Below are 26773 nucleotides of genomic sequence, written 5' to 3' on the forward strand. Positions count from 1 at the left end.
AGTGCCGACTTGGAACACGGAGGTCGCTGATTTGAAACCCTGGGCTTGCCCAGTCAAGGCACATACAGAAAACAACTACTACGAGTTGATACTTTCAGCTCCTCGCCCCTCTTTATTTCTCTCTCCCCTCTCTAAAAATCAAGAAAACCTAAAAACAAAAAAAGACGAAACTGAGGAGCTAATTACTGATGATCTGAAAACGAGATCCACACAAGAAAAGTACATGCTCATTAAGAGAAACCATTGTATAGTCTAAAAGACTTTATTAAAATTGAGATTACTTACAAATTTGTACAATAAAAGTGAAAAAATATATGACATTAATATATTTTTCTTACAGCAAAGAATGAAAATGAGACCCATGGCAAAGAGCCATCCCTGATCATTTTGTTCCTTTCAAACATTCATGAATATTTATTTTAAATATAAATAAAAATATTTTAAAATAACACGAAAGCATTACCTACAGCTAAAACTTACCCAGTAATCACTTATCCCTGCTATTTCACCATCATAGGAAACTGAGGCAACTGCAGGCTGTAACAGTCTAATACATTATGAGTTACCTATTATGTTAACATGACAAAAACATCGTCCATATTCTAGTAAAGTTTAGAGAATGTAATGTCACCATTTTCAAGTTATTATCAAGAGTGTGAAGAGGAAGATGACATGCATGGCTGGGGTGTGGAAACCCAAAGCCCCACATTCTGGGAGGCTGTGTGCCATTCCCATTATCACTAAAGCTGTGCATGACTGGCACGGCCCGGCTCGAAGACCCCCATCACCCTCGCCGAGCCCTGGCTAATGCTATAGGAGCGGGTAATCCATCTCATTTCTTGTGGACACGGGCGTTACCTTCTCTGTTTTGCCATCACACTCTGGACTTCTAATTCCCTCTCAGGTCTCGGTTATAGGAGTGGACTGGACCCCTTCTTTTCCCCTTCGCACGCCACCCCTGACATGCAGTTTGGATGGAATCCCCTTTTTGCACTCCTTCTTAGTTATGCCATCATGCTGTGTACCCCTCCTTGTCGGGAAGTTCTACAAAGTCTCAAAGCCACTATCCAGCTGACAACATCTTCCTCACTACCAAGGGCTCCCCATAATCAATACTACCCTCATTTCTAACCATGTTTCTCACCTCAAGCTTGCCCCCATGCAGGACTGCTGGCAGTCGGAACCACTGCGCCCTACCCATCTCTGGCTCACCAAAAGTTTGGGCCCTGCAGACCCTCCTGTTGCTCCTGTCTCTCCCACAGGGAACTTGCCACCGGAGTGAGTTAAAGCAGGAAGCAATGCTGTTCACTGAGACTGGCCCAATGGAAGAAAGCATCAGGGTCCTCCACCGTCTGCAAGAAAAACTGTGCAAGGATTTCTCCTCCCACAACCCGCTTAGCTCCCGATGGCAGCCACCCATCCTCACCTGAGCTGCCCCTATCCTAAATCCTCTTCTAATTATCAGCATATTACTCATATTTGCTCCTCTTTTTGTTAATTCTTACAGGACCGCATCTGTGAGGTTTCTCAAGTCACGGCCAAACAGATGCTCCTACAACCATATACGCGACTCCCCTCAGAGCCACCACCTTCCGACCTTCCCTCCCCACGGTGCCCCTAACCAGCAGGAAGTAGCCAGATGAATAGTGGCACCCCTGTCTAACATAAAAGGTCAGAATGTGAGGTCGGTGGGCAATGGGGGAAGGTCATGTGAGGAACCAGACCCGGGAACTTTGGCTGGAACCACCCACACCCAGGCGCGCCAAAAGACACTTCCCAGGAGTCCTTTGGAAAAGAGTGACTGTCAGCCCATGAAATTTCGCCATGTCATATCAACTCGACCACCCTAACGACCCTTTAAATTACCCCCACGCGGATCCCCCCATGAGACTTCTCTGGCCCCCGTCTCGCGGACTAGAGAACATCGTCCGGGAAGTACTTTACTAAATAAAGCTTTTGCTATTCCACACTTGGTGTCTAAGCCCTTCATTCTTCCTCGGGGGTTGGGGGGAAATACCTTACAGTCTATCTCAGGGGTTTCTCTGAGTAGGGTGGGCACTGAGCCCAGAGGCAAAGGAAACTGAGAAGCTAGCCTGTGTGCCCAGGGCACAGGCCAGGGAAGCAACCAACCAAAATAAAGGGCCTTCACCTCCTCCCTGGCCCTCCGATCCAGCTTCCCCCCAGTTCCGTTGCCGTCACTCATTTCTTCATTGGAAAGTTGTGAGGATCCACTGAGGTCATAAATATTGGCAATCAATTTCATGTCACAATGCCCGGCCTCATTTCCCGGCTTCTTACTTTTGGCTTCTGCTAACATATTTTGCAGGTCGAGAGTAATTTCTCAAATACAAAACTTACTGAGCCTCTCTCATGCTTAAAGAGAAACAATGGCTTTTATTTCCCTCAGAACCAAGTTCAAAAGCTAAGGCTATGGCCGTCCAAGCCTACCTGGGTCAGGCTCTGCAGACTCACAGAAACCCTTGACGCTGCAGCCCCCGCCCATTGCTAGTCTTCCCTTGGGAAGCCCGTAGGCACCCTGCCCGCCTTCTCTTCACCTGGCCTGCAGTTCTCTCCCCGGACATCCAACCTCGGGGGTGCACACGAAGTCAGCTGCCTTGTTAATACCACAGGGCTCTATCCTCCTCACGCATGGCACCCTTCTGAGGTTCTGGGAGCAGTGTCATAGCTTCAGAAAATTGTCCACCTCTGGGCTCAGCGTGCTTCCAAAGGCAGGGCAAGACACCTGGGCTCCCCCGACAAGTGAGTGGGTGTGTGGGCAGTGAGCAAGGCAAAGTCCAAGGGTGTATGAGTCAGGGCCATGCTCAAGAACATGGCCCAGCCCCGTGCCTGGCAGCGACCTGGGGATGGAGTGTGCCCTCCTTTCCTCTCTCCTGGGACCCTGGGGGCAGACTGCTGAAGCCTCCTTTGCCTTTCACATCGGACCTTGAGGACTGGTGTTAAGGGACCATGAAATCATCCATCTGAAAATGGGAAGCCTGGGGCCCGAAGTAGGTGGGCCCTTGTACTCAAACCTCAGAGGGAAGCCCTCCCCTAGCCCCCCCAAACAGTCTGTAACATGAGTAATGGGTCCACGGCTAGCATGTCCCCAAATTGGGGTTGCTCTGTGCTCACCTACACCCCAGGGGGAACAGTCACAGCCCAGCCCAGGCTGCCCACAGATCCTCTGGGTCCAGGCCTGCCTGACTTCTCCCCTGAGGTCTCAGCTGCACACCTCCCACTGCCCAGACTGGAAGCCACAGGGCTCTGTAATCTATCCAGGGAAAGACCTTTCTCCCCAGTGGCCCATAATCCCTAAACAAAGGGAAGTGTGTGCAGAATGGCCCAGAGGCAATAGGTGGAGCTGCACCTATGCCTGTGTCAATTAAGGGCTCATGTAGGTCTCTTTCCAGGAACAAAGGTCACTGTGCCTCAGAGAAACGCAAGTGTCCATATCCTCCAGCGGGACTGGAACGCCCATTCCTCCACTCCTCTCCGGGTTTTTCATTTCCCACCTTGGCGATATCAGCCTGGGTGCCACAATGGTCAAGAAAGACTTCTCAGTGTCCCCAAGGGAAGACTTCAGCTTGGAACTCTGTGACTGAGTATGCAGCAGGAAGCCCAACAGGACTTTTGTTCACCACTGAGAACTGAGAGGAACAACCGACCATGTGTTCAAGGGAGAGTTGCTGGACGCATCCATGCTGGGCTTACAAAGGGGGGAAAACTAGGCCAACACCTGCCTCTACCTCCAGGCTCCATAAGAGAAGGTGAGTTGATGGACAGAAGTTGTGACAGTACCCTCTTTGGGACAGAGCTGCCTGTGACAAGGAGAGGCTGGAACCTTTGTCTCAGGATGGGGTTCACCTGGGGACACCTTTGCAGGCTGGACAAAGGAAAGGAAAGTCGCCAACCAAGCTCCTCTTCCACTGCTGGTGGCACAAGGATGTATGGTATTCCCGTGGGCCAAGTAGCGGCTGGGCCAGGTAGCCTGCCCTGAGGGACTGCGCCCCAGAGGGCCGTCTCTAAGGGAAGGCGGGCCAGCAGTGAGAAAGAGAATGCGGGCAGCTGCGCAGGGCACAGGCGTCACTGAGTGCCCCGTGGTCAGTGGTGAGTCCACTGGTCACATCAAGGAGATGCTGAGAGGATCGCTGGACAGAGCTGACTTCCAGATGCCTGAAGGAGTGCTCTGACCGCTGACAAGCTAGCACGACCCCCTCAGAACTGCCCTGGCAAGCGGCCAGGTCGCAGCCCTCTGTGTTTCTTCCCCTCACCCAACCAGGCCCTCAGGACCCAGAAGCAGCAGCCTGGGAAAGGGGGGAGGGGCACAGGGAGGAACAGAACCACCACCCCTGGGTCCCTGAGCCACACAGGTTAGGTGTGAGCTGAGTGCAGCCTCTGGACAGAGCATCTTTGAAGAAAACAAGACTGAAGCTTTTATTTCCACTGGACGGAGTCTTCTCTCAGCAGATCAAATGTCCCACAGGGCCCCTGCCTTGGCCACAGGGGCCTGGTGCAGCCCCTAGAAAGAACCACCGCCTTCTCTTGGCCAGGCCTCTCCATCCCCCTGCCCAGGGAGAGAACACAACCTCGCTGTTTCCTCCCCTACTGCACACACTTGGAAAGGCCCCACCGAGGTGTCTGTTCTGGGTCTGACTGTGTTCAGAGGGCAGGCAGGCCCCTGATTGAGGGGATCAGGGCAGTCATACCCCCCAAGACTATCAGAGAACAAGTTGAGACCAAGACCCTTGTTGCACTCGCCGGGTAAAACAAACACTGGAGACGTTTGGAGAGTTTCAGACAAAGTTTTATGGCCAAGAGAAAAAGAAAAAAAAAACAAAAAAAACAAACAAACCCGCGCAGGGGTGAGCTCAGGTGGCAGTCACCAGAGTCACACCGAGCGCCTACAGTCTAGGGGTTTTTATAGCGTAGCAAGCAAGCGGTTCATACAGAAGCGAATTTTGCGTTTAGCAATTGGCTAGGGAGGTCGTGCGCAGTTACAGGGGGGGTATTACTCAGTGGAGAATTTCAAACATAAACTTCTGATAAGGGTCTCTGACTCAATGCAGGATGTTGCTGAACTCTTTGTTCTCAGCGTCACAGGGACCTTGTACACTCTTGGCAGCCCCAGCATGTCAGTACTCCTTGAATCTAACACTAGTCATCCTGGGAGTCTGACGACTTCCCTATCTCAAGGACTCATCAGTTCCTAGTCATCCTGGGAATGAGCTGTACTTACTAGACTAGTTCCTTTGGAGTTATTTCCAAAGCCCATTAATGTATTCTATGGCCTTTATTCGAATGTCACAACCCTCACCCAGAACAGGGTGTGGGGTGTTGGAGACTGCAAGCTGACAGGGTCTTTGAAATTTAGATTTGTGGGGGACAAAGGGGTGTGGGGGATGGGCAATAAGCTGACAGGGTCCTAGATGCCCATCCCCCACCTCACCTGCCTGATTAAGTTGCAAAAGGCTAAGCTCTTCCCTACAAGCTCTGACTGTGTAAATTGGTAAAGGCAATTTACATGCCCTCCCCACACCCTCATGTTAGGTGTGAAGGATTGTTCCTATTGTCCTATTCCTCATGTCCCTCAGAGAGACTGGAGGCAGGTTTCTTCTTACCCTTTGTTTTGTGAAGTTAAGATGTTCTGCATGGTGGGGGTTTTCTGCACTTGAGAGAATTCTTGGTTTTCCTGGGAAAAGTGACTTTGTCTCTGAGCTGTCTCTGATTTGTAAATGACTGCTTTACACTATAAAAAGAAAGCTTTTGGGAGTGCAGGCGCTTTTGGTAGGCCATCAGCCACCATAAGACCTCCCAATTCCATCCCTTTTCTCTGTTTATTTTCTAATCCTCCACCATTCCTGGAGACCTACAAAATTATTTGTCAAGCTGGTTCACAACAGTGGGGTGGGGCTCAGGGGGTAAGAAAGGGGAGGGGAGGAGAGAGGCCCATCCCAGATGCGGCTAGGAGCAGGCGGGGCAGTCTCGTGGTGCTGGAGTCAGGTCCCATTGTGTCCCCTCCACTCACAAAGCCGGTCTTGCTCCTGGTCCCATCGGAACCAGGCCGGGTCCCGGGGAATGAAATCAGAAGTACGTGCTGCTCACAAAGGCCACCCCTGGGCCGGGGTTCCTCCTGAGACCTCCGTTTCTTTCTGTGAGTATGCTAACTTCACAGGCCTAGAGGGAGCAAAAAGCCACCCTGACTGACCAGAAACTGGTCCCATGGCAATGTCCCTCACTGCCCTTTCCCCAATGTAGGGGGACTCTAACCCGATGCCAGTCAGATGTCTGCGGTTCCCCAAAACCCCCCTACTGGTCTCTAAGCGCCAATGGCCTAATGGTGAGGTAGAGGATTGGGCTTCTGAGATAGGGGCCGCTGCTCTGGAGTGAGGGTCTTGGGCTGGAGGGAAAGCAGGCCGCTCACCGTGCGTGGGGCCCCTGCTCCAGGTCCTTGATGGTGTCCTTCATGGGCGGGCCACGCGTCTCAGGCAGCAGCACCCAGAGCAGGCCCACCCCGATGGGCATGCTGTAGATGACCATTGGGATGGCCTTGTGGTAGTGGTCCAGCAGCATCACCAGGGGTGTGAGGATGCCGGCCACCCTCGAGAAGATGGGCACCAGCCCCATGCCTGTCTGCGGATAGGCCAGGACCACCTGGGCGGGCCCGGCCTCAGCCGGCCTCAGCTCCAGACCCTGGCGCCTGCTCAGCACTCTTCCCCCGGAGAGCCCAGACCCCTCATGATGGCCCACAGGCCTGCAGGCCTCTAGGCTCATGCAGCCCACCTGGAGCTCCCGAGTCCAACCCAGTGCTCTGCTGCTGCCACCCCCAGGCCCCGGTCAGCCAGCTGCCCATCTGCTTAGCTCTCTAGTTTCAGGTCGAAGGCTGTGCCTGCTGAATACTGCTCCTCCCACCTAAAAGCTCCTTCTGAGCCATTCATTCCTAGCTTTATCCCATTTTCCAGTCCTGACACAGCCAGGGCAAGGCCTACTTCTCTGTCTGTCCTTCCACTAGCCTGGGCACAGCTAGTGGATGACACTTGCGGTGGCCCTGGACCCCACCCCAGAGCCAGCCTCGGAAGCTCTCTGTGGAACGGTGGTGAGGGCGGGGGAGCAGAGGAGCTGGGTTGCACCGCGGCCCCCACCGGATGACCGTGGGGAAGAGCTCAGCAGAGTAGACATAGCTGATCGTAAAGCCAGAAGCTGTGGCGAACTTTCCTATGACGGCCAGCACAGTGCTCACTATGGGCAGATCTGGGGAAGGGTGCTCGTCAGCCACATGGAGGGCAGACAGCCCCACCACCTGGGTGCTGCTCCCTGCCCTGTGCACCCAAATTCCTCACCCCTTCTGTACCCGAATCCAGGGCAGAGCCAGTCCTGCTGCCTGCTGGGACGAAGATGATGGTGATACACATGAGGCCACCCAGGACCAGAGTCCCCAGCCGGCTCCACCGGCGGCCGAACCACTGCATCATGAAGGTGCTAGAGCAGCGTGCGGGCACCGCGACAATTCCAAAGATCAGCTCATCAGGTAGATGTCCACGCCGAAGTCCCCCACCTGGAGGCTCAGGCCAAAGTACCCGAGACTGTCCACAAACCTACAAAGTATCCACGGGTCCCTGTCACTTCTGGGTGATGAGACACCATCACACTCAGAGTCTGACTTGGCCAGACGTCACAACAGGAGGACAGCAGCACAGCCAGGGAGAGACCCCGTTATTCCTGCAGAGTCCAGCCCAGCCAGAGAGCCGCCATCCCTCATCCCCCTGACACACACCGGGATGGGGCAGCCCTTGGCTCAGGCCTCAGGGCGGCGCATGGGTTCCAATGCCCTCACCCGACGCAGAAGAGAATCAGGGTCACCTTCTGAAGCTGGAGGTGTCTGAACAGATCCAGGGCATTCCCTGAGGGGTCTGTCTTTTCTAGGACCAGCTGGGAGGAAGATGCCGAGTGAGGGGCCAGCAGAATGGTCTGTGTGGGTCAGCTTAGGGACAGGCAGGGTCCCCTGCCTCAAGTCCCTGGCTCAGGAGCTCTGGAGAGTTTCTGCCTATTGACTGGGGCCACCTTCTGGATCAGTTGTTTAGCCTACTTTACCCTCCCCAGAGCCAGGAGACACTGGGCGGATCCTGGCAGAGCCCTGGAGGTCAGGAATGGCTATGACTGCGGGGCATGGGGTCCTGGAGCCTCCCCAGCCTCCCAGGAGCGGTTCCAGTGCACACTGAATCCCTATCAGGCTCCCTCTCCCAGATGTGTCCCTGAGTGTCCCACAAGGGGAATGGGAGTGCCACACTCAAGCCCACAGGAGCACAGCTCACCCAGGGTGGCTGCCCTGGGCAGTAGCTCCTCACCAGAGGTAGAAGAGCAGCAAGACGGGCGCAGTACCAGCGATCTGGAAGAGGCTCCAGTTACAGTTGCCATAGGCATGTTCCGTGAGGGCCATCGGCCCGAGATCGAAGCTGGACTGACACAGGACCAGGGCCTGCGTCCTCTGCTAGGGTCCCACCCATTCTGCAACTGTGAGCACAGGGGCAGAGACCTGGAGGACCCTCCCTTCTCACTCCCCCTCTCCGGAGAGACAAGGTCAGGGCCTCAGTGCCAGCCCAGGAAGCGCAGGTGTGACTAGGTTAGGTGTGGGTACCTGACAGGCCCCCTCAGCCCCCAAGGCCTCTCCCGTGGCTGAAGACTTCAGTGCCAGATACTCACGTAGGGCGACATTGGTCATGTATATCCAGAGACAGCAATAGCCACAGCAAAGCACATGACCATGTGGAGATCAAAGCTGGGCACAAAGGCCGTGCTCAGGACGAAGAGGGCAAAGAGCAGCAGCTATAGCAGGATGCTGGCTTTGCGACCAATCCTAAAGCAAAAAGGGGACAGGTCCAGGAAGGGGTCTCTGTGGGGAGGACGCAAGGGACACCCAGCGCTGCCCCGGGCTTTCTGTGTGAGGCAGGACCCAGGGCCCTATCCTGGGAGCCCAGGTGAGGGCACCTTCGGCCCTGTGCCAGACTCCTAGAGCATGCTGGGGAAGGGATGAACCGGTCAAGGTTCTTACCAGTCAGTGAGGGACCCGAAGATGACAGCGCCAGCGAGGAGCCCAGCCATGTACACTGACTGCGAGGTCTCCTTCAGGTACTTCCGATCACAAACGAGGTTGAACTGAGGCAGACACGGGCACATGTGAGTCTAGGGGCAGCTGGGGCAAGACCTTCATCATCTAGGCTACCCACTACAGACTCCTCGGGCGATGCCCTCGGCTCCCACACTGTGTGCCGCAGTGTCCCAGGGAATCGGAATGACCTTATGGGGCATGGCATGATATTTAAATACTGAAGGGAAAAAAACCCAACAATACTTAAATTCACATCAGCATGCTATCACATGAACTACCAGCTCAGCACAGTTGTTTCAACATGAGATCACATGTGTTCCTTTCTGTGGTGTCTTCTCTACGGGAAGCTGTGTTTCTGGCCGTTGCCGTGAAAAAAAAGCAAGCGCAATGAGAAAATCAATGTGGGTGAGAAAATGAGGGTGGCGGTGTTCAAGGGTTGAGACAATTTGCCATTTCCAACAGACACACATCCGTATATATTCAAGAATCTTTGTTTCTTTTAATGGCTATTAAATTGTTAGGATACAAATACTTATGTTGTTTTCAGGGTCAAAAATTAGTATGTAACACGGTTACCTATTTCTTTTGGCCTGGAGATGTCATGGCAAATTTCTGAGGCACTGGGAATGCAGTTTGGGGACCTCGGACAAAAGACCCCTGACTCTTCCTCACAGCCTGGACAGCAAAATCCCCTGAAATTCTCATCGTTCTCAGGCAATCAGATTATTATTATTATTATTATTATTATTATGTGACAGAGACAGAGACAGAGAAACAGACAGACTGGAAGGGAGAGAGATGAGAAGCATCAATTCTTTGTTGTGGCACCTTAGTTTCTCAGTAATTGCTTTCTCATATATGTGCCTTGACGGGGGGGGGGGGCAGTGGGGGGGGGACTACAGCAGACAGAGTGACCCCTTGCTCAAGTCAGGGACCTTGGGTTTAAGCTGATGAGACCTGATCAAACCAGATGAGCCCGCACTCAAACTGGCAACCTCGGGGTTTCACACCTGGGTCCTCCGAGTCCCACTCTGAGGCTCTATCCACTGCACCACCACCTGGTTAGGGCATCAGGCAATCAGATTATTAAGGGACCTCACACACGCCTTGAGGAAGGAGGTTAGGACTGAGGAGGTGAGGAGGCCACCTGGTGGGGGCGGAGGGGAAACGCACCTGGAGAAGTGCAAAGAGAACGTTGACAGCCTGGGAAACCCCTGGGAGAAATATTCGTGTGGACAGAACTCTGTGCACAGGTCTACTGCATGTGCCCACACAGTGAGTTCATGAGATCACCCCTAACCTCACTGGTTTGTGGCCCCTCAGGGAGTTGTGACCCCTGCACGCAGCTCAGCTGCATACACAAATGTTTGTGGGGACCATGACACGTGAGCTGTCCTCCAGAGGTCATAGAGATAGCTTCACAACAATGACTAAGGAATGCCTTTTCAGTGCTTAATCTGTGTTGGGTCCTATGACCAGGGCTTTACATACAATGTCTCATATGATTCTGACAACAATCCTTGACTCATTACTATTCCCCTAAGAAAAGAGAGTTAGACAGCTAATCCTAAATCCCACAGAAGGATGTCGGTGGTGTTCAGACATCTCTGCCTCCCCTGACGAGGATGAGACTGAGGGAAAGCTAGAATAGGTTTGCTGCCTGACTGACTGAATGACTGACTGATCAACTAATCCCTACAGCGAGCCTACAAACCGATCCCCGTCAGTTACAGAGCACCCTGGGGAGCAAAGCAGGGCAGGACTGGACGTAAATGTCCCACCCAATTCTTTCCAGTTAGGTGTTGGTTTAGCAGCCGCAGATCGCCTGTGTAGTTCGATGCTATTTAGAATAAATGATAACAAATAAGAGCCTGCTGCCGCCGCCTCTGCAGCCAGAACTGCGGGACCGTGTGTGTCTTCAAGCCTGTTAGCCAATCCATCGGTGTCTTATTTTCCAATGTACAAAATGGCGGTAAAATATACTCCACAGTATCGCCTGGTGGGATTCAAGGAATTAAATCACCTAACACTCTTTGCACAGTAGCATCCTAGGAAGCTCTCAGTGAATGTTAGTTCAGCTGAGGGTGCACTACCCGTGTGCTCATGAAACTCACAGCTGGTGAGATTTCTTAGACACAAGGGCTATAGTGATCTGGAGGCATGGGTGCCAAGCCACTGGATGACTCCAATCCTGGCATCCCTGCTCAGTGACCGCTGCTCACTCCCTCCCTGTAGTTCATATACCTCTTATCAAATCATCATTCTAACCCCATGAAGGCTTATCATTTCCACTGTGCAGGAGCAAATACTGTGGCTTGGAGACATGCCAAGATGTACGTACCCAAACTCATGTGGTCGTGTCACGGAGATGAAACAGGCTCCCCCTTAGGATGCCAGCCATCCACCTCCCCTGCCCGAACACCCATGGGGGATGGGACGGTTCTGTCTGGGACCTGCCACGGTGACCCACAGAACTCTGCCCCCCTTCTTGGAGCACACCTCATCACATTGCCTCCCCTGTTCCAAAACCTTGAGTGGCTCCCTTTGGTCTCTCGAAGAAACCCCATATTCCTCAGCAGTGTATCTAAGACCTTTGAGGAGGTGGCCTTTGCCTATGTCCCAACCGCTTTTGTATGTTGGCACTCCTCAGACATGCCAGGCATGTTCACACCTCCAGACCCTAGAGCTGGCTGCTCTGTCTGCTTCCCTTTCCCTCCTAACTCGGCCCATCATTGGTCCCAGGACAAAGCACCCTGTTGTCGCTATTCAGAATTTCACCATTTCTATTACCAAGGATGGGCACCCAGGAAATGTTAGACAGGTATGATGAGAAGGAGAAATGAACTCCATCCTTCAAGAACACACAACCAACATGGAAAACCTGCTCAGGAGAGACAAGATGGCGCTGGAGTAGGCGGACGTACCAACATCTACCTCCCAGAACCAAAGTGGATTACAAACTAATTTTAAGAACTATCATCTGGAAAAACCAACTTTGGACTAAACTAAGAGGACTCTTCAACCAAGGAACACTGAAGAAGCCACACCGAGACTGATAGGAAAAGTGGAAACGCGGAGAGGGCTGCCCAGCTCCCCGGAGCGAACGGCAGCAGGGAGAGACTCGCGTGGCGGGAAGTGAGTTCAGCAGAGAGGGGAAAGGGTCCTGAGCCCCAGGAACAAAGCCCCAGAGCCCAGAAGAGGCATAAGGACAGTATTTAGCTGGAAACAAGTCAGGATACTGTTTGTGAGAGAGTCTGATATCTCAGACCCAGGATCCTTCTTAAAGGGACCACGCAGAACATCTCTTTCACAACCACTCACCCGGGGCTCCTAGGGACGGGGGGAGAGAGGAGAGGACCAGAGTAACAGGAAGAGAGTGCAATCTAGGAGGCACAGGGAGAAACATTTTGGGAGATAGCCACCCTAACCCCTGGGACGAGTCACTCCCCAAAGCTGAAGTGAATATTTCCACCAGAAAAAGTAATACCAGCAAAGGGAAGCAGGAGAGCAGCCAAACAAGCTCCCCCGTGGCACTCAGAGCAGAGTCGCATAGAAGGAGGGAGCTTTTGGGTCTACAGTAGTGAGTCTTAGGGTCCGAGCTGCAACGCCCCCACCCAAGCGGCTGAGGGGTGCCGGAGGGCGGGCGGCAGTGGGAGACAAAAGTGCAGTTCTGCTGGCAGGGGCGGAAGCCGGCTGGCCACCACTGGGCTCAGGTGTGAGCTCAATCTTGTCCGGCTGGGGAGAAGGGGACGTGCAAAAGCGGTCAAGCTCAGCTGCCGGCAGCCTGTAATCCAGCCTGTGGGAGAAGGGCGGGAACCCCGGAAAGGGTGGAGAACAGCCCCTGAGAAAGGGCAGATGAGCACAGCCTTGCCCCGCCCGTGCAACCCAGGCTTGCCGTCAGACTTGGTAGCCCGCTCCTCCCGCGGGGGTGGAGCCAAAAGCCCAGAAGAGGCGGAGTTCCACTACTGAGCTGAGCTTGGGCACGCAGTCCTGCCCGGTGGTAGAGCCAAGGCTAGCAGCTGTTCTTTGAGTGGGTTCCTCCTGCAAGGGCAGGGCGAAAGCCCGGAAACAGACGGAGACCCGCAGCAAAGGTGCTCGCCAGTGCCCTCAGGACCGAGCATAACGTCACACACGGGGGCGGGGCAAAGGCCAAGGCCACCAACGCTTGTGCACCCGAGCGCATGAACACAGCCACTCCCTGTGAAGAGAAAATGCGGAGGCAGAGCAATACAACACAAATAAACCAAGAGAAATCCCCAGGAAAGGACCTAAGTGAATCAGATATAACCAAATTACCAGATGCAGAGTTTAAAATAACGATTGTTAGGATACTCAAAGATATTAGAACAATCATAGATGGCCATTACGAAAACCTAAATAAAGAGATAACAAATAAAAAAAAAAGACATTGAAATAATAAAAAAGAATCAGTCAGAAATGACAAATACAATATCTGAAATAAAGAATACAATGGAAGGAGTTAAAAGCAGGATGGATGAAGCAGAGAATTGAATCAGCGAGTTAGAGGACATGATAAATAAAGGCATGGAAGCAGAGCAGAAAAAAGAAAAGAGACTCAAAAAGTCTGAGGAAACTCTAAGAGAGCTCTGTGACAACATGAAGAGAAATAACATCCGCATCATAGGGATTCCTGAAGAAGAAGAGAAAGAACAAGGGATAGAGACTTTGTTCAAACATATCATAGCGGAAAACTTCCCCAAATTAAGGCAGGAAAACATTTCACATGTTCAGGAAGCACAGAGAACTCCATTAAGGAGAAACTCAAAGAAACCAACACCAAGACACATCATAATTAAAATACCAAAGCTAAATGATAAAGAGAAAATATTAAAAGCTGCTAGAGAAAAAAAGACTATCACCTACAAAGGAGCCCCCATAAGGATGACTTCTGACTTCTCAACAAAACCACTTGAGGCCAGAAGGGAATGGCAAGAAATATTCAAAGTAATGCAGAACAAGAACCTACAACCAAGACTACTTTATCCAGCAAGGCTATCATTTAAAATTGAAGGAGAAATAAAAAGCTTTACAGACAAAAAAAAACTCAAGGAATTCACTTGGAAGACTTCCAAGCTCCTTTTATGAGGCGAGCATAATTCTGATTCCAAAACCAGGCAAAGACAACACAAAGAAAGAAAATTATAGGCCAATATCTCTGATGAATATAGATGCTAAAATCCTCAACAAAATATTAGCAAACCAGATTCAACAATATATGGAAAAAAACATACACCACGATCAAGTGGGATTTATTCTGGGGAGGCAAGGCTGGTACAATATTCGTAAATCAATCAATGTGATTCATCACATAAACAAAAAGAAAGAGAAAAACCATATGATAATTTCAATAGATGCAGAAAAAGCATTTGATAAAATCCAGCACCCATTCATGATCAAAACTCTCAGCAAAGTGGGAATACAGGGAACATACCTCAACATGATAAAAGCCATCTATGAGAAACCCACAGTCAACATCATACTCAATGGGGAAAAATTAAAAGCAATCCCCTTAAGATCAAGAACAAGGCAGGGGTGCCCCCTTTCACCACTCTTATTCAACATGGTCCTGGAAGTCCTAGCCACAGCCATCAGACAAGAAAAAGAAATAAAAGGCATTCAAGTTGGAAAAGAAGAAGTAAAACTATCATTATTTGAAGATGATATGATATTGTATATAGAAAACCCTAAAGTCTCAGTCAAAAAGCTACTGGACCTGATAAATGAATTCAGCAAAGTGGCAGGATATAAAATCAATACTCAGAAATCAGAGGCATTTTTATACACCAACAATGAACAGTCAGAAAGAGAAATTAAGGAAACAATCCCCTTCACAATTACAACCAAAAAAATAAAGTACCTAGGAATAAACTTAACCAAGGAGACTAAAGACTTGTACTCGGAAAATTACAAAGCATTGATAAAAGAAATCAAGGAAGATACAAACAAGTGGAAGCATATACCGTGCTCATGGTTAGGAAGAATAAACATCATTAAAATGTCTATATTACCCAAAGCAATCTATAAATTCAATGCAATGCCAATGACATACTTCAAAGATATAGACCACATATTCCAAAAATTTATATGGAACCAAAAGAGAACACGAATAGCCTCAGCAATCTTAAAAAAGAAGAATAAAGTGGGAGGTATCACACTTCCTGATATCAAGTTATACTACAAGATCATTGTACTCAAAACAGCCTGGTACTGGCATAAGAACAGGCATATAGATCAATGGAACAGAACAGAGAACCCAGAAATAAACCCACAGTTCTATGGACAACTGATATTTGACAAAGGAGGTAAGGAAATACAATGGAGTAAAGACAGCCTCTTTAACAAATGGTGTTGGGAAAATTGGACAGCTACCTGCAAAAAAATGAAACTAGATCACCAGCTTACACCACTCACAAAAGTAAACTCAAAATGGATAAAAGACTTAAATGTAGGCCGTGAAACCATAAGCATCTTAGAAGAAAACATAGGCAGTAAGCTCTCAGACATCTCTCGCAGCAATATATTTGCTGATTTATCTCCACGGGGAAGTGAAATAAGACAGGATAAACAAATGGGACTATATCAAACTAAAAAGATTTTGCACAGCTAAAGACAACAAGAACAGAATAAAAAGACAAACTACACAATGGGAGAACATATTTGACAATATGTCTGATAAGGGGTTAATAACCAAAATTTATAAAGAACTTGTAAAACTCAACACCAGAAAGACAAACAACCCAATCCAAAAATGGGCAAAAGAGATGAATAGACACTTCTCCAAAGAGGACATACAGATGGTCAATAGGCATATGAAAAAATGCTCAACATCACTAATGATTAGAGAAATGCATATTAAAACCACAATGAGATATCACCTCACACCAGTCAGAATGGTGCTTATCAACAAAACAACACAGAATAAGTGCTGGCGAGGATGTGGAGAAAAGGGAACCCTCCTGCACTGCTGGTGGGAATGCAGACTGGTGCAGCCACTGTGGAAAACAGTATGGAGATTCCTCAAAAAACTACCCCACTACCAGCTACCCCACTTTTAGGAATATACCCCAAGGACACCATAGAAAGGCTCCAAAAGGAGAAATGCATCCCCATGTTTGTGGCAGCATTGTTCACAATAGCGAAGATCTGGAAACAGCCCAAGTGTCCGTCAGAGGACAAGTGGATTAAAAAGCTTTGGTACATATATACTATGGAATACTACTCAGCCATAAGAAATGATGACATCGGATCATTTACAATAACATGGATGGACCTTGATAACATTATACAGAGTGAAATAAGTAAATCAGAAAAAAAACTAAGAACTATATGAATCCATACATAGAAGGGACATAAAAATGAGACTCAGAGACATAAACAAGAATGTGATGGCAACAGGGGTGGGGGGTGGGGGTAGGGGGGATGGGGTGAAGAAGGAGAAAGGGGTTGGGAGAGGGGAGGGACACAAAGAAAACCAGATAGAAGGTGACAGAAGACAATTTAACTTTGGGGGAGGGGTATACAGCACAATCAAATGTCAAAATAATCTAGAGATGTTTTCTCTCAACATATGTACCCTGATTTATCAATGTCACTGCATTAAATTTAATAAATAAATTTAAAAAATAAAAAATAAAAATATTGACCATTAAAAAAAAAAAAGACTGCCGTCTTAGGGACAAATGCTGATGAACTATTTCAGCAGTCCCTCCTTCTTCAAAGACTTATATGTCAACATAGAGCTCCATGTTTCATAGGACATACTCAAGCTCACTCCATGCTCCCTGGAGCTTTAGCACAAGGGAATGCCCTTTTTTTTTCTTTTCTTTTCTTTCTTTTTTTTTTTTTTTTGTTGTTGTTGTATTTTTTCTTTTATTTATTTATTTATATTTTTTTTGGTATTTTTCTGAAGATGGAAATGGGGAGGCAGTCAGACAGACTCCCATATGCGCCTGACCGGGATCCGCCTGGCATGCCTACCGGGGGGGAATGCTCTGCTCATCTGGGGTGTTGCTCTGTTGCAACCAGAGCCATTCTAGTGCCTGAGGCAGAGGCCATGGGGCCATCCTTAGTGCCCAGGGTGGGGGGGGCTTTGCTCTGGTGGAGCCTTGGCTGCGGGAGGGGAAGAGAGAGACAGAGAGGAAGGAGAGGGGGAGGGGTGGAGAAGTAGATGGGCGCTTCTTCTGTGTGCTCTGACTGGGAATCGAACCTGGGAATCTTGCACACCAGGCCAATGCTCTACCACTGAGCCAACCAGCCAGGGCCTAGGAATGCCCTTGTTGATCAAGCTACCCAAAAGAAAATTATATGGAGCAACCATGACAGACCGAGCAAGTCAGTCTCATACTATTCATCACCAGAACGCTGCAGCCCGGTGTAAACAGTTTCAACTTTCCCGGGAAGCAGCACGGCAGATTGGGAAATCCTGTCCAAGGGGTCCTATACTGCCCCTTCATTTGGAGTTAACCCTCAAGGACCCCTACCAGGACAACTTTGGTAGATGGATGTTACTCATATACCTTTATTTGGCAAACAGTCACATTACAGTAGATACATATTCCGGATCTATAGTAACCTCTGTCAGAACAGGAGAGGCTGCTAAGCATGTTATAGCTCATTGTCTGTATGCATTGTTCTATTATTGGATTTCCTAAATTGGCTAAACTGAAAATGCTCCTGCATATGGAGCAAAAGCATTTACTGTATTTTGTCATGCTTACAATCTTTAAAGTTAAAGTATTATTAAAGTGTACTCAGCAAACATTTTAAGGTCAATTTAAAAAAAAAAATTTTAAAGGGGGTAGTCATATCCTGGAACTCCTACGGGTCTACCGTATCATGCTTTTTACTTAAAAAAAAAAATTTACATTTCTTTTGAATGCTGATGAACAGGAGACACCAAATCTTTTTTGCCTGCAAACTACTACCTTCTTTATTAGATCCAGCTAATAACACTGTTTTGTCTTTTTCCAAATAGCTCCAGATATATGGAAAAGATTTATATAGGCGGATGGGGATCCTCAAACCCCTCAGCGAGATCTTCTGAGCATGGCTTTTAAGATACCTAGAGGCAGAAAAAGCCCAATTGAGATCAGGGGCTTTTAGGCTACCAGCTTTTAGGATACACCCTTAAAGGCTCCAATGCCCCAAAGGGGTCTCACAGGATGCCATCTGGGTCCTGCTTCAATAGTGGAAAGGAAGGTCATTGAGCTAAAGCCTGCCAGGCTTACATGCCTCTGCTGTAAGGAAACAGGGACACTGGAAGGTAGGCTTCCCCCTTGCTCCTCTAAGGGAGGGTTCAGTCTCTTCCAGCCCTGCTCCAGCCACCTATGACCTAACCTTGCCCAGAATGCTGGAGTTTGCCACTGAAGGCTGAAGGTGCCCAGGGCCGTCGGCCCCATCTACGACACTGTGGACGAGCCTAGGGTAATTCTTCCAAAAAGCAGTCGCAGAGCTCCAGGGAAGAGCAACCTGGTCTCATCTCTCCAGGCAGAGGAGAACAGAAGCTCCATATCTACGCATGCTGCAAATGGCTTTTCCAGTCTACCTGAATCATTACCAGCTAGAAGCAGCGGTCATTGGGACTTGGACATGAGCTGCAAAGTATAGAATGGTGACAACAATTCCAGTGCCATGAGGACTTTTCCTGGATGTGGACTTTTCTGGACTCCTGCTCCCTGTGACAGCTCCTAACAGACTGAACTGTGGTTGGGTTGCATTTTTCAGGGATTTGGCATGGTGATGGGGCCAACTTGGACTTGGTGAACATGTTAAGGACACTACTCTTTTATGGATTCTTGCTGTATTGGCCAAGAGTTTGCTTAAAGGCTTTTAATCATTGTAAAAAAAATAGAAGACTGGATAAAGAAGATGGGGCACATATACACCATGGTATACTATTCAGCTAGAAGAAATGATGACATCGGATCACTTACAGCAGAATGGTGGAATCTTGATAACAGTATGCAGAGTGAAATAAGTGAATCAGAAAAAAACAAGAACTGCAGGATTCCATACATTGGTGGGACATAAAAAACGAGACTAAGAGACATGGACAGGAGTGGGGTGGTTACGGGGGGGTGGGGGGAGGGAAGGAGGGAGAGGGGGAGGGGGAGGGGGAGGGGTACAAAGAAAACTGGATAGAGGGTGACGGAGGATGATCTCTCTTTGTGTGATGGGTATGCAACAGAACTAAATGACAAGATAACCTGGAAATGTTTTCTTTGAATATATGTACCCTGATTTATTGATGTCACCCCATTATAATAAAAATTTATTTATAAAAAAAAGAAAACCTGCTCTTTTCTTCTCGAGTGAGGATTGTCTGTATTTCAGTTTGAATATGAAGATGCTGGCTATAAGAAGGAAACTTGATGTCGGCTCAGAGAGGATCCTCTGTCAGTGCCACTCAGCCCCTCCTTGCAGACAGAAACAGAGGCGAGGATCTCACACCAGACTCGCTCTTTTCGGGAACCGAGGTAGGGGTTTCAAGTGGTGCAGGGCCCAAAGCACCAAATCGTTTCCTCCCCTGGGATTCACAATCCTTGGCAGGAGTGTGGTGGGAGGGAGTAGGTCAGAGAAGGGCAAGAAGTCCACAGCCCAAACCCACAGCTGGCACAGTGGAGGATGGTGACTGAGGAGAGAAAGAGAGCCCCTAAATCCTCAGAGCATCCTCGTCGAGTCCCACACGCCTGCCCTCGCTGAATCCAGACACACCAAGTCCCTGCTGCTTCCCGGGCATGTCGCCTGCTTCCTGCTGCTGCCTTTCCTTTGCTGTCCTGTGGGCCTAGGACTTCCCTCTCTCTGTCTTCATTCTTCTGGTCCTGGGGCCCAGCTCACATAGTGGTGTCTACCGTCTCCTCTTCAGGAGGAAGCAACTTCCAGCCTAGCATCCACCCTGCCCCTCCTCTCCGTATGAGGAACCCAGATCTCCCCTGCCCATCGGGGGGAGTCACAGAAAGGGAGCAGGGGGCCCCCGCCTCTGACTGTTCCCTGTACAGTTAATACTTGGGGGCCTTTGGTTGAACAGAATACACGAACAGTCCTGCACAGGCTGTGAACGACGGGTAGGTGGCTTCCAGCAATCTGGATGTTTTCCTGGGCTGCTGTAAGGGGGGTGGTATTAGGCCAGGCTGGCAGAGTTCACAAGCATTGTAGAGGCAGGCACCGCCCCCCCAGCTCTGAGGCCAGTGAAGGCTGGATGCTGAGAGGCCAGGGAGGGTCAGACTGGGCTAGGCTGGCCTAGATCCAGAGGCTGGAGAGCTCACAGGTCCCTTCTCTCCCAGTGGGGTGGAACACGGTGACAGGACAAAGACAATAAAATGTATTCTCAGCAGGGGTCCTCAAACTTTTTACACAGGGGGCCAGTTCACTGTCCCTCAGACCATTGGAGGGCCACCACATACAGTACTCCTCTCACTGACCACCAATGAAAGAGGTGCCCCTTTCAGAAGTGCAGTGGGGGGCTGGATAAATGGCCTCAGGGGGCCGCATGCGGCCCGCAGGCCGTAGTTTAGGGACGCCTGTTAGAAACTGGTTGACCGTCACACGTTAAAAGCGAAACGTTTGCTTTCTGTTAAAACATTATCCTCTGAGAGCTCCTAGGAAAGAATAACGTTTTTACCCATGAGGGTAAAAAGAAATGTTTAATCTCTGTACTCCAGATGGCCCTCTCCACAAGGCTTGGGACCTGTCACCGTAAAGGCAGGCGCTGCACAGCCCCTCTCGAGAACGCCCATGGTCACTCCTGCAGGGAATGGGGCAGCAGGAGCCATGCCAGTCCCACTCCACGGCCAGCCTATGAGGCCACCCTGGCAAAGTCCTGGCCCCACTGCGAGCCTCCTCCCACCATTGGGGGTCTAGATCTTCTCCGAGGTTCTGTTCCACCGGAGCCGGCTGGAGGGGGAAATCTCTCTGCTTCTCTGTCTTGGTGCCTCCAAGAGAATGAATGAACAAGAGCAAATGATCAGTGTTCAGCAGGACAAGCCCTAGAGTCATGGGCAGTCCTAGAGACCAGTGCTAGAGGTGGAGACGGAGAGAGAGAAGCTAAAATGTAGGTAGGCTGGCCCTGGCCTGTTGGCTCAGTGGTAGAGCGTCGGCCTGGCATGCAGGAGTCCCAGGTTCAATTCCCGGCCAGGGCACACAGGAGAAGTGCCCATCTGCTTCTCCACTCCTCCCCCTATCCTTCCTCTCTGTCTCTCTCTTCCCCTCTCGCAGCTGAGGCTCCATTGGAGCAAAGTTTGCCCGGGCACTGAGGATGGCTCTATGGCCTCTGCCTCAGAGGCTAGAATGGCTCTGGTTGCAACAGAGCGATGCCCCAGATGGGCAGAGCATCGCCCCCTGGTAGGCATGCCGGGTGGATCCCGTTTGGGTGCATGCGGGAGTCTGTCTGACTGCCTCCCAGTTTCTGGCTTCAGAAAAATACAAAAAAAAAAAAAAAAAGGGTAGGAAGGCCAAGTCAAGTGAACAGAAAGGCAGCTGTGTGGACAGGGAAAGAGCACTAGAGAGGGAGAACACAGGGAGGTTGGGAAGGAGGTATCCACGCAGCACAGACTGAATGAAACACAGAGTTAAATGGACAGACAGATGACAACATGGAAAGGCATCAAGACAGAAAAACAGGAGGGGACAGGAAGGAAGGCAGAAGGACAGACAAAGGGACAGGCAAAGATGAATGGACAGACAGGCAAGAAAGCCCAGGAGAGAAAATGGATAGAGAGGTAGACGGGCCTAGAGGCAGAGGACAAAGAGAAGCAGGATGACTGGCAAAAGGACAAACAGGTGTAACAGTGGTCACAGTCATTTGGGCACAGGGGCGAGACCAAGGCAGCGACCCCAGTGACTTCCAGCAGAGCATAAGGCAGAGGGACTGACAGACCTCAAACAAGGGGACATCCCAAAAAGGCAGCCTACCTCTTCTTTAGGGACAGAGGCCTGCCTTCAGAATAGTCCCAGCCCCTGTCACAAGGCTGTGTCTCATTGAAGCGGTGCGCAAGGATGTCCTCCAGGCTGGCGTTGTCAGGGGGCGGCCGGAACATGATGCAGGGTTCAGGGTTGCTTGCGTCATCCAGAGGCACAGTCAGGGACAGCTACTCAGCATCATCAGGTTCAAGGTGTGGTTCTTGATCCAGGCCACTGAACAATAGTGAGTCTCTCATCCAGGACCATGAAGACCTGGCCAAACATGTAGAAGGCATGCAGGAAGTTGGAGACACTCAGCAGCACCAACAGCTGTAGCTGGAAGCGACCTATTTCAGCCAGGACCTGGGAAAATTGGTCACTACATCCTCAGCCTGAGGCCATCAGAGAGCTGTGACTCTTGGCCCTGTGTTACCTGCTCTCCTTGGCTGTGGTAACAGCTGCATTAATGTTTAAACCAGCTCCACCTTCACACCTCGGCTCACTGTCAAGGAGAGACATGATGAAATAAACAGTCCGCTCTGTCTTGCAGAATGGCTGGTGTTTAACTGACTATTTGATCTACAGGGGCATCACAAGAACGAAGAAAACCTCAGGCCCAGCACACAGAACAGAGCTTTACCAAACATTATAAAGGACACAGCACACCCCCTTCCCCTCCCCCTGTCATCTTAACATAACTCAAATTCTGAGAGTCATTTTGATACCCAAAGGGACAGCAGAGTCCCTTCTAGCAACAGCCCATGCTAAGCCAAGGAGGACAAGTCAGGAGAGGTGGAGGGACCCAGCCTGTATATTTACTATTAACTCCGCGCAAGGACCACCTTAGCCTAGTGGTCGGCAAACTCATTAGTCAACAGAGCCAAATATCAACAGTACAACGATTGAAATTTCTTTTGAGAGCCAAATTTTTAAATCTTAAATATATAGGTAGGTACATTGTTATTAACTTAACTAGGATACTCCTAAGCTGGCCTTTGCTATAAACGTCCTCAAAATTATTTTGCCACCAACACAAAATAATTATAATTCTTTTTTTTTCTTTTTTTTTTAGAGAGAAAGGGGGAGACAGAAACAGAAACTTTTTTTTTCTTTTTTTTTGTATTTTTCTGAAGCTGGAAACGGGGAGAAACAGACAGACTCCCGCATGCGCCCGACCGGGATCCACCCGGCACGCCCACCAGGGGGCGACGCTCTGCCCACCAGGGGGCGATGCTCTGCCCCTCCGGGGCATCGCTCTGTTGTGACCAGAGCCTCTCCAGCACCTGGGGCAGAGGCCAAGGAGCCATCCCCAGCGCCCGGGCCATCTTCGCTCCAATGGAGCCTTGGCTGCGGGAGGGGAAGAGAGAGACAGAGAGGAAGGAGAGAGGGAGGGGTGGAGAAGTAGATGGGCGCCTCTCCTGTGTGCCCTGGCCGGGAATCGAACCCGGGACTTCCACACGCCAGGCCGACGCTCTACCACTGAGCCAACCGGCCAGGGCAATAATTATAATTCTTAAATTGATGACAAAAACACCTGTAGGATTTGCAGCTGGTTGGAAAAATACAGGTAACTTTATGCTTTGAGTAGGTACTTTTGTCACCTGAGTGCGATTTGCGGACGCGGCTAGCACTAACCACTGCACATGATACTGCTGACTGACTGGCTCACTCAACTCGTGCATGAATCGCGCACGCCTCCCCCGCGCTGTGTATCCCCGCTGCCTGCTCCTCATCTCCCGTCTCCCTACCGACCCACACCGCCCTGCATACCTGTGTGCCCACACGTGGTATTTTGTGGAAGAGCCACACTCAAGGGGCCAAAGAGCCGCATATGGCTGGCAAGCTGCGCTTTACCGACCACTGCCCTAAGCAACTGAATACTACACACACACACACACATACACACGAAGAGTTTTAAACTGGGAGGAGCGTGGAAACTCTGAGCAGGATGCCCAGCAATGGCAGTGGCATCTCACCCTGCAGTTTCTGACAGGCCATAAAACTGTCAAGTTCAACAGAGACAGAGAGCAACAGGCCCTATGAAAAGCCATGGCTAGGGAGGCGCATTTTCCGCCAGGAATCCAGGGAGTGCGGTGCCCGGGTTTCCTTCCTCCACTTCTGTGGTCTTTCTGTCTAGTCACAAGGGAAGTGGGATGTGTGGCCACAGGACCCAGAACCAACAGGGACACTCTCCAGAATTCAGCGCAAGTGTCCATGAGAGCTGGCCCCTTGGAAGCCACAGACCCTAGACATAAGCTATAGCAGGGGTCGGGAACCTTTTTGGCTGAGAGAGCCATGAACGCCACATATTTTAAAATATAATTCCATGAGAGCCATACAATGACCCGTGTATGTTACACATTATCCAATAAAAATTTGGTGTTGTCCCGGAGGACAGCTGTGATTGGCTCCAGCCACCCACAACCATGAACATGATCAGTAGGAAATGAATGGATTGTAATACATGAGAATGTTTTATATTTTTAATGTTATTATTTTTTTTATTAAAGATTTGTCTGCGAGCCAGATGCAGCCATCATGGTTCGCAAGTCATAGGTTCCCGACCCCTGTGCTAGAGCATCATGCTGCTAAGCCAAGGTTGTGGGTTTAATCCCTGGAGAGGGCACATACAAGAGTCAACAAATGAATGCAGAAATAAGGGGATCAACAAATCAATGTTTCTCTCTCTCTAAAACACAATAAAATCTCTCTTTCTCTAAAAAACAATAAAATATTCTTAATTAAAAAAATGTTCACACAAAATCTTTTACACAGTGTTCATAGCAGCATTATTCAAAATAGCCAAAAAGTGAAGGAAAATACCCCTAATCTATCAGCTAATGAATGGGTAATTTAAATATAACATATGCATACCATGAAATAATATTCATCAATAAAAAGAAATAAAGTATTAGTGTATGTTAAAATACGGATAAAACTTGAAAATGTAAGTGAAAGTTATTCACAAAAGACCCTGGCCAGTTAGCTCAGTGGTAGAGCGTCGGCCTGGCGTGCAGGAGTTGGGGTTTCTTTGGGGGTGATAGGAGTATTCTAAAAGTGTGGCAGTGATTGCACAACTCTATGAATATACTAAAATAACACTGCACACTTTAAATATATTAATTGTATCTCAATAAAGTAGTTATGAAGAAGGAGGAGAAGGGTAAGGACAGAGAAAGAAAGATTCCTGCCTATTCTAGACCTTCTAAAACTTAAGACAATTAGGGTATGCATCCTAAGCTCAGATTTTTCCTCCTTGTCTTTGAGGGCTGGGTGAGAGCAGGTTGCTGGGATAATTAGCCCTTCTGCCAATGCCCCAGTGGCTCCAGCCTCCGTTTTCCCTCTGAACAGTTGTGTCATCTGAGAATGACAAAGGACTGTATCTACCATCGTCTCTGTCAACTGAGGGTGGGGGCAGGATTCTGACTTTGGCCTCCAGTAGTATGAATTACTTTGCTAGAGCATGACTTTTTTATTCCCTTTGACCAAAAGTGGATCTTTTCTAGACAGTCCTGTGTACAAAATTTGCATAATCCTTGCTTTAGTATTATCTTGCTATAGTTGTAAATGGCCACATTTGAACTTCCCACAAGATGGCAGTATTGTCATATTCACATACTAAGTGTTGGCACTTAGGAATGGAAGGTGTAAATAAAATGCGTTCTAGTTTTCTGCCCCTCTTAAAACACATCAGCTTGAGTTTTATTTGAATTAATGAATATAAAATAACTACTAAACTTTATTTAAAGGGGCATAACTATGATTATTTAGAATTAAACAACCTTTTTTTTTTCTCTTTTTTACAGAGACAGAGAGAGAGTCAGAGAGAGGGATAGATAGGGACAGACAGACAGGAATGGAGAGAGATGAGAAGTATCAATCATCAGTTTTTCGTTGCGACACCTTAGTTGTTCATTGATTGCTTTCTCAAATGTGCCTTGACTGTGGGCCTTCAGCAGACCAAGTAACCCCTTGCTCCAGCCAGTGACCTTGGGTCCAAGCTGGTGAGCTTTTGTTCAAACCAGATGAGCCCGCGCTCAAGCTGGCGACCTCGGGGTCTCGAACCTGGGTTCTTCCGCATCCCAGTCTGATGCTCTATCCACTGCGCCACCTCCTGGTCAGGCTAAACAACCTTTCTTTACTAAACATGTGCACATGCTTAATAAATGATAACCATTAACTCAGTGGCTCTCAACTCTGGTGCTCACTGGCACCTCCTGGGAAATTGCTAAAACCTATCCATTGCCAATGTAAATCAAAACCATAATGAGATATCAATTCACACTTATTAAGATACTCATTATTATACAAACAAATGGAAAATAACAAGTGTTGGCAAGAAATATGGGAAAATTGGAAACCTTGGACATTGCTGGTGGAATGTAAAATGGTACAGTTGTTATGAGAAACAATATGGTAATTCTTTCTAAATTAAGCAGAATTACCACATGATCCAGCAATTCCACTTCTTAGATATATACACACCCATCTTCATAGCAGCATTAATTCATAATAGCCAAAACATACAAACAACCCAAATGTCTGTCAACAGATATATCGAAAAACAATGTGACATACACACATAACAAAATATTATTCAGCCTTTAAAAGGAAGGAAATTCTGGCACATGCAACATGAATGAACCTTGAAGATATCATGCTACATGAATATTAGCCAGACACTAAGTGACAAATGTTTGATTCCACTTATATGGGGCACCTAGAGTTGTCAAATTCATAGAGACAGAAAGT

General features: G+C 49.1%; 1 protein-coding gene and 1 pseudogene across 1 annotated transcript in view; both read right to left on the reverse strand.

The window, feature by feature from the left end:
- Positions 1-6570, reverse strand: part of LOC136391705 (unconventional myosin-Ia-like) — a 38259-nt gene extending 31689 nt beyond the window's left edge. The window contains 2 exon segments of the mRNA XM_066363479.1: positions 481-547; positions 6422-6570. Coding sequence (XP_066219576.1) covers positions 481-547; positions 6422-6570 — 216 coding nt within the window.
- Positions 5662-26773, reverse strand: part of LOC136391706 (solute carrier family 22 member 13-like) — a 53544-nt pseudogene continuing 32432 nt past the window's right edge.

The sequence above is a fragment of the Saccopteryx leptura genome, chromosome 2 (genome assembly GCF_036850995.1).
Source record: "Saccopteryx leptura isolate mSacLep1 chromosome 2, mSacLep1_pri_phased_curated, whole genome shotgun sequence".
Taxonomy (NCBI): domain Eukaryota; kingdom Metazoa; phylum Chordata; class Mammalia; order Chiroptera; family Emballonuridae; genus Saccopteryx; species Saccopteryx leptura.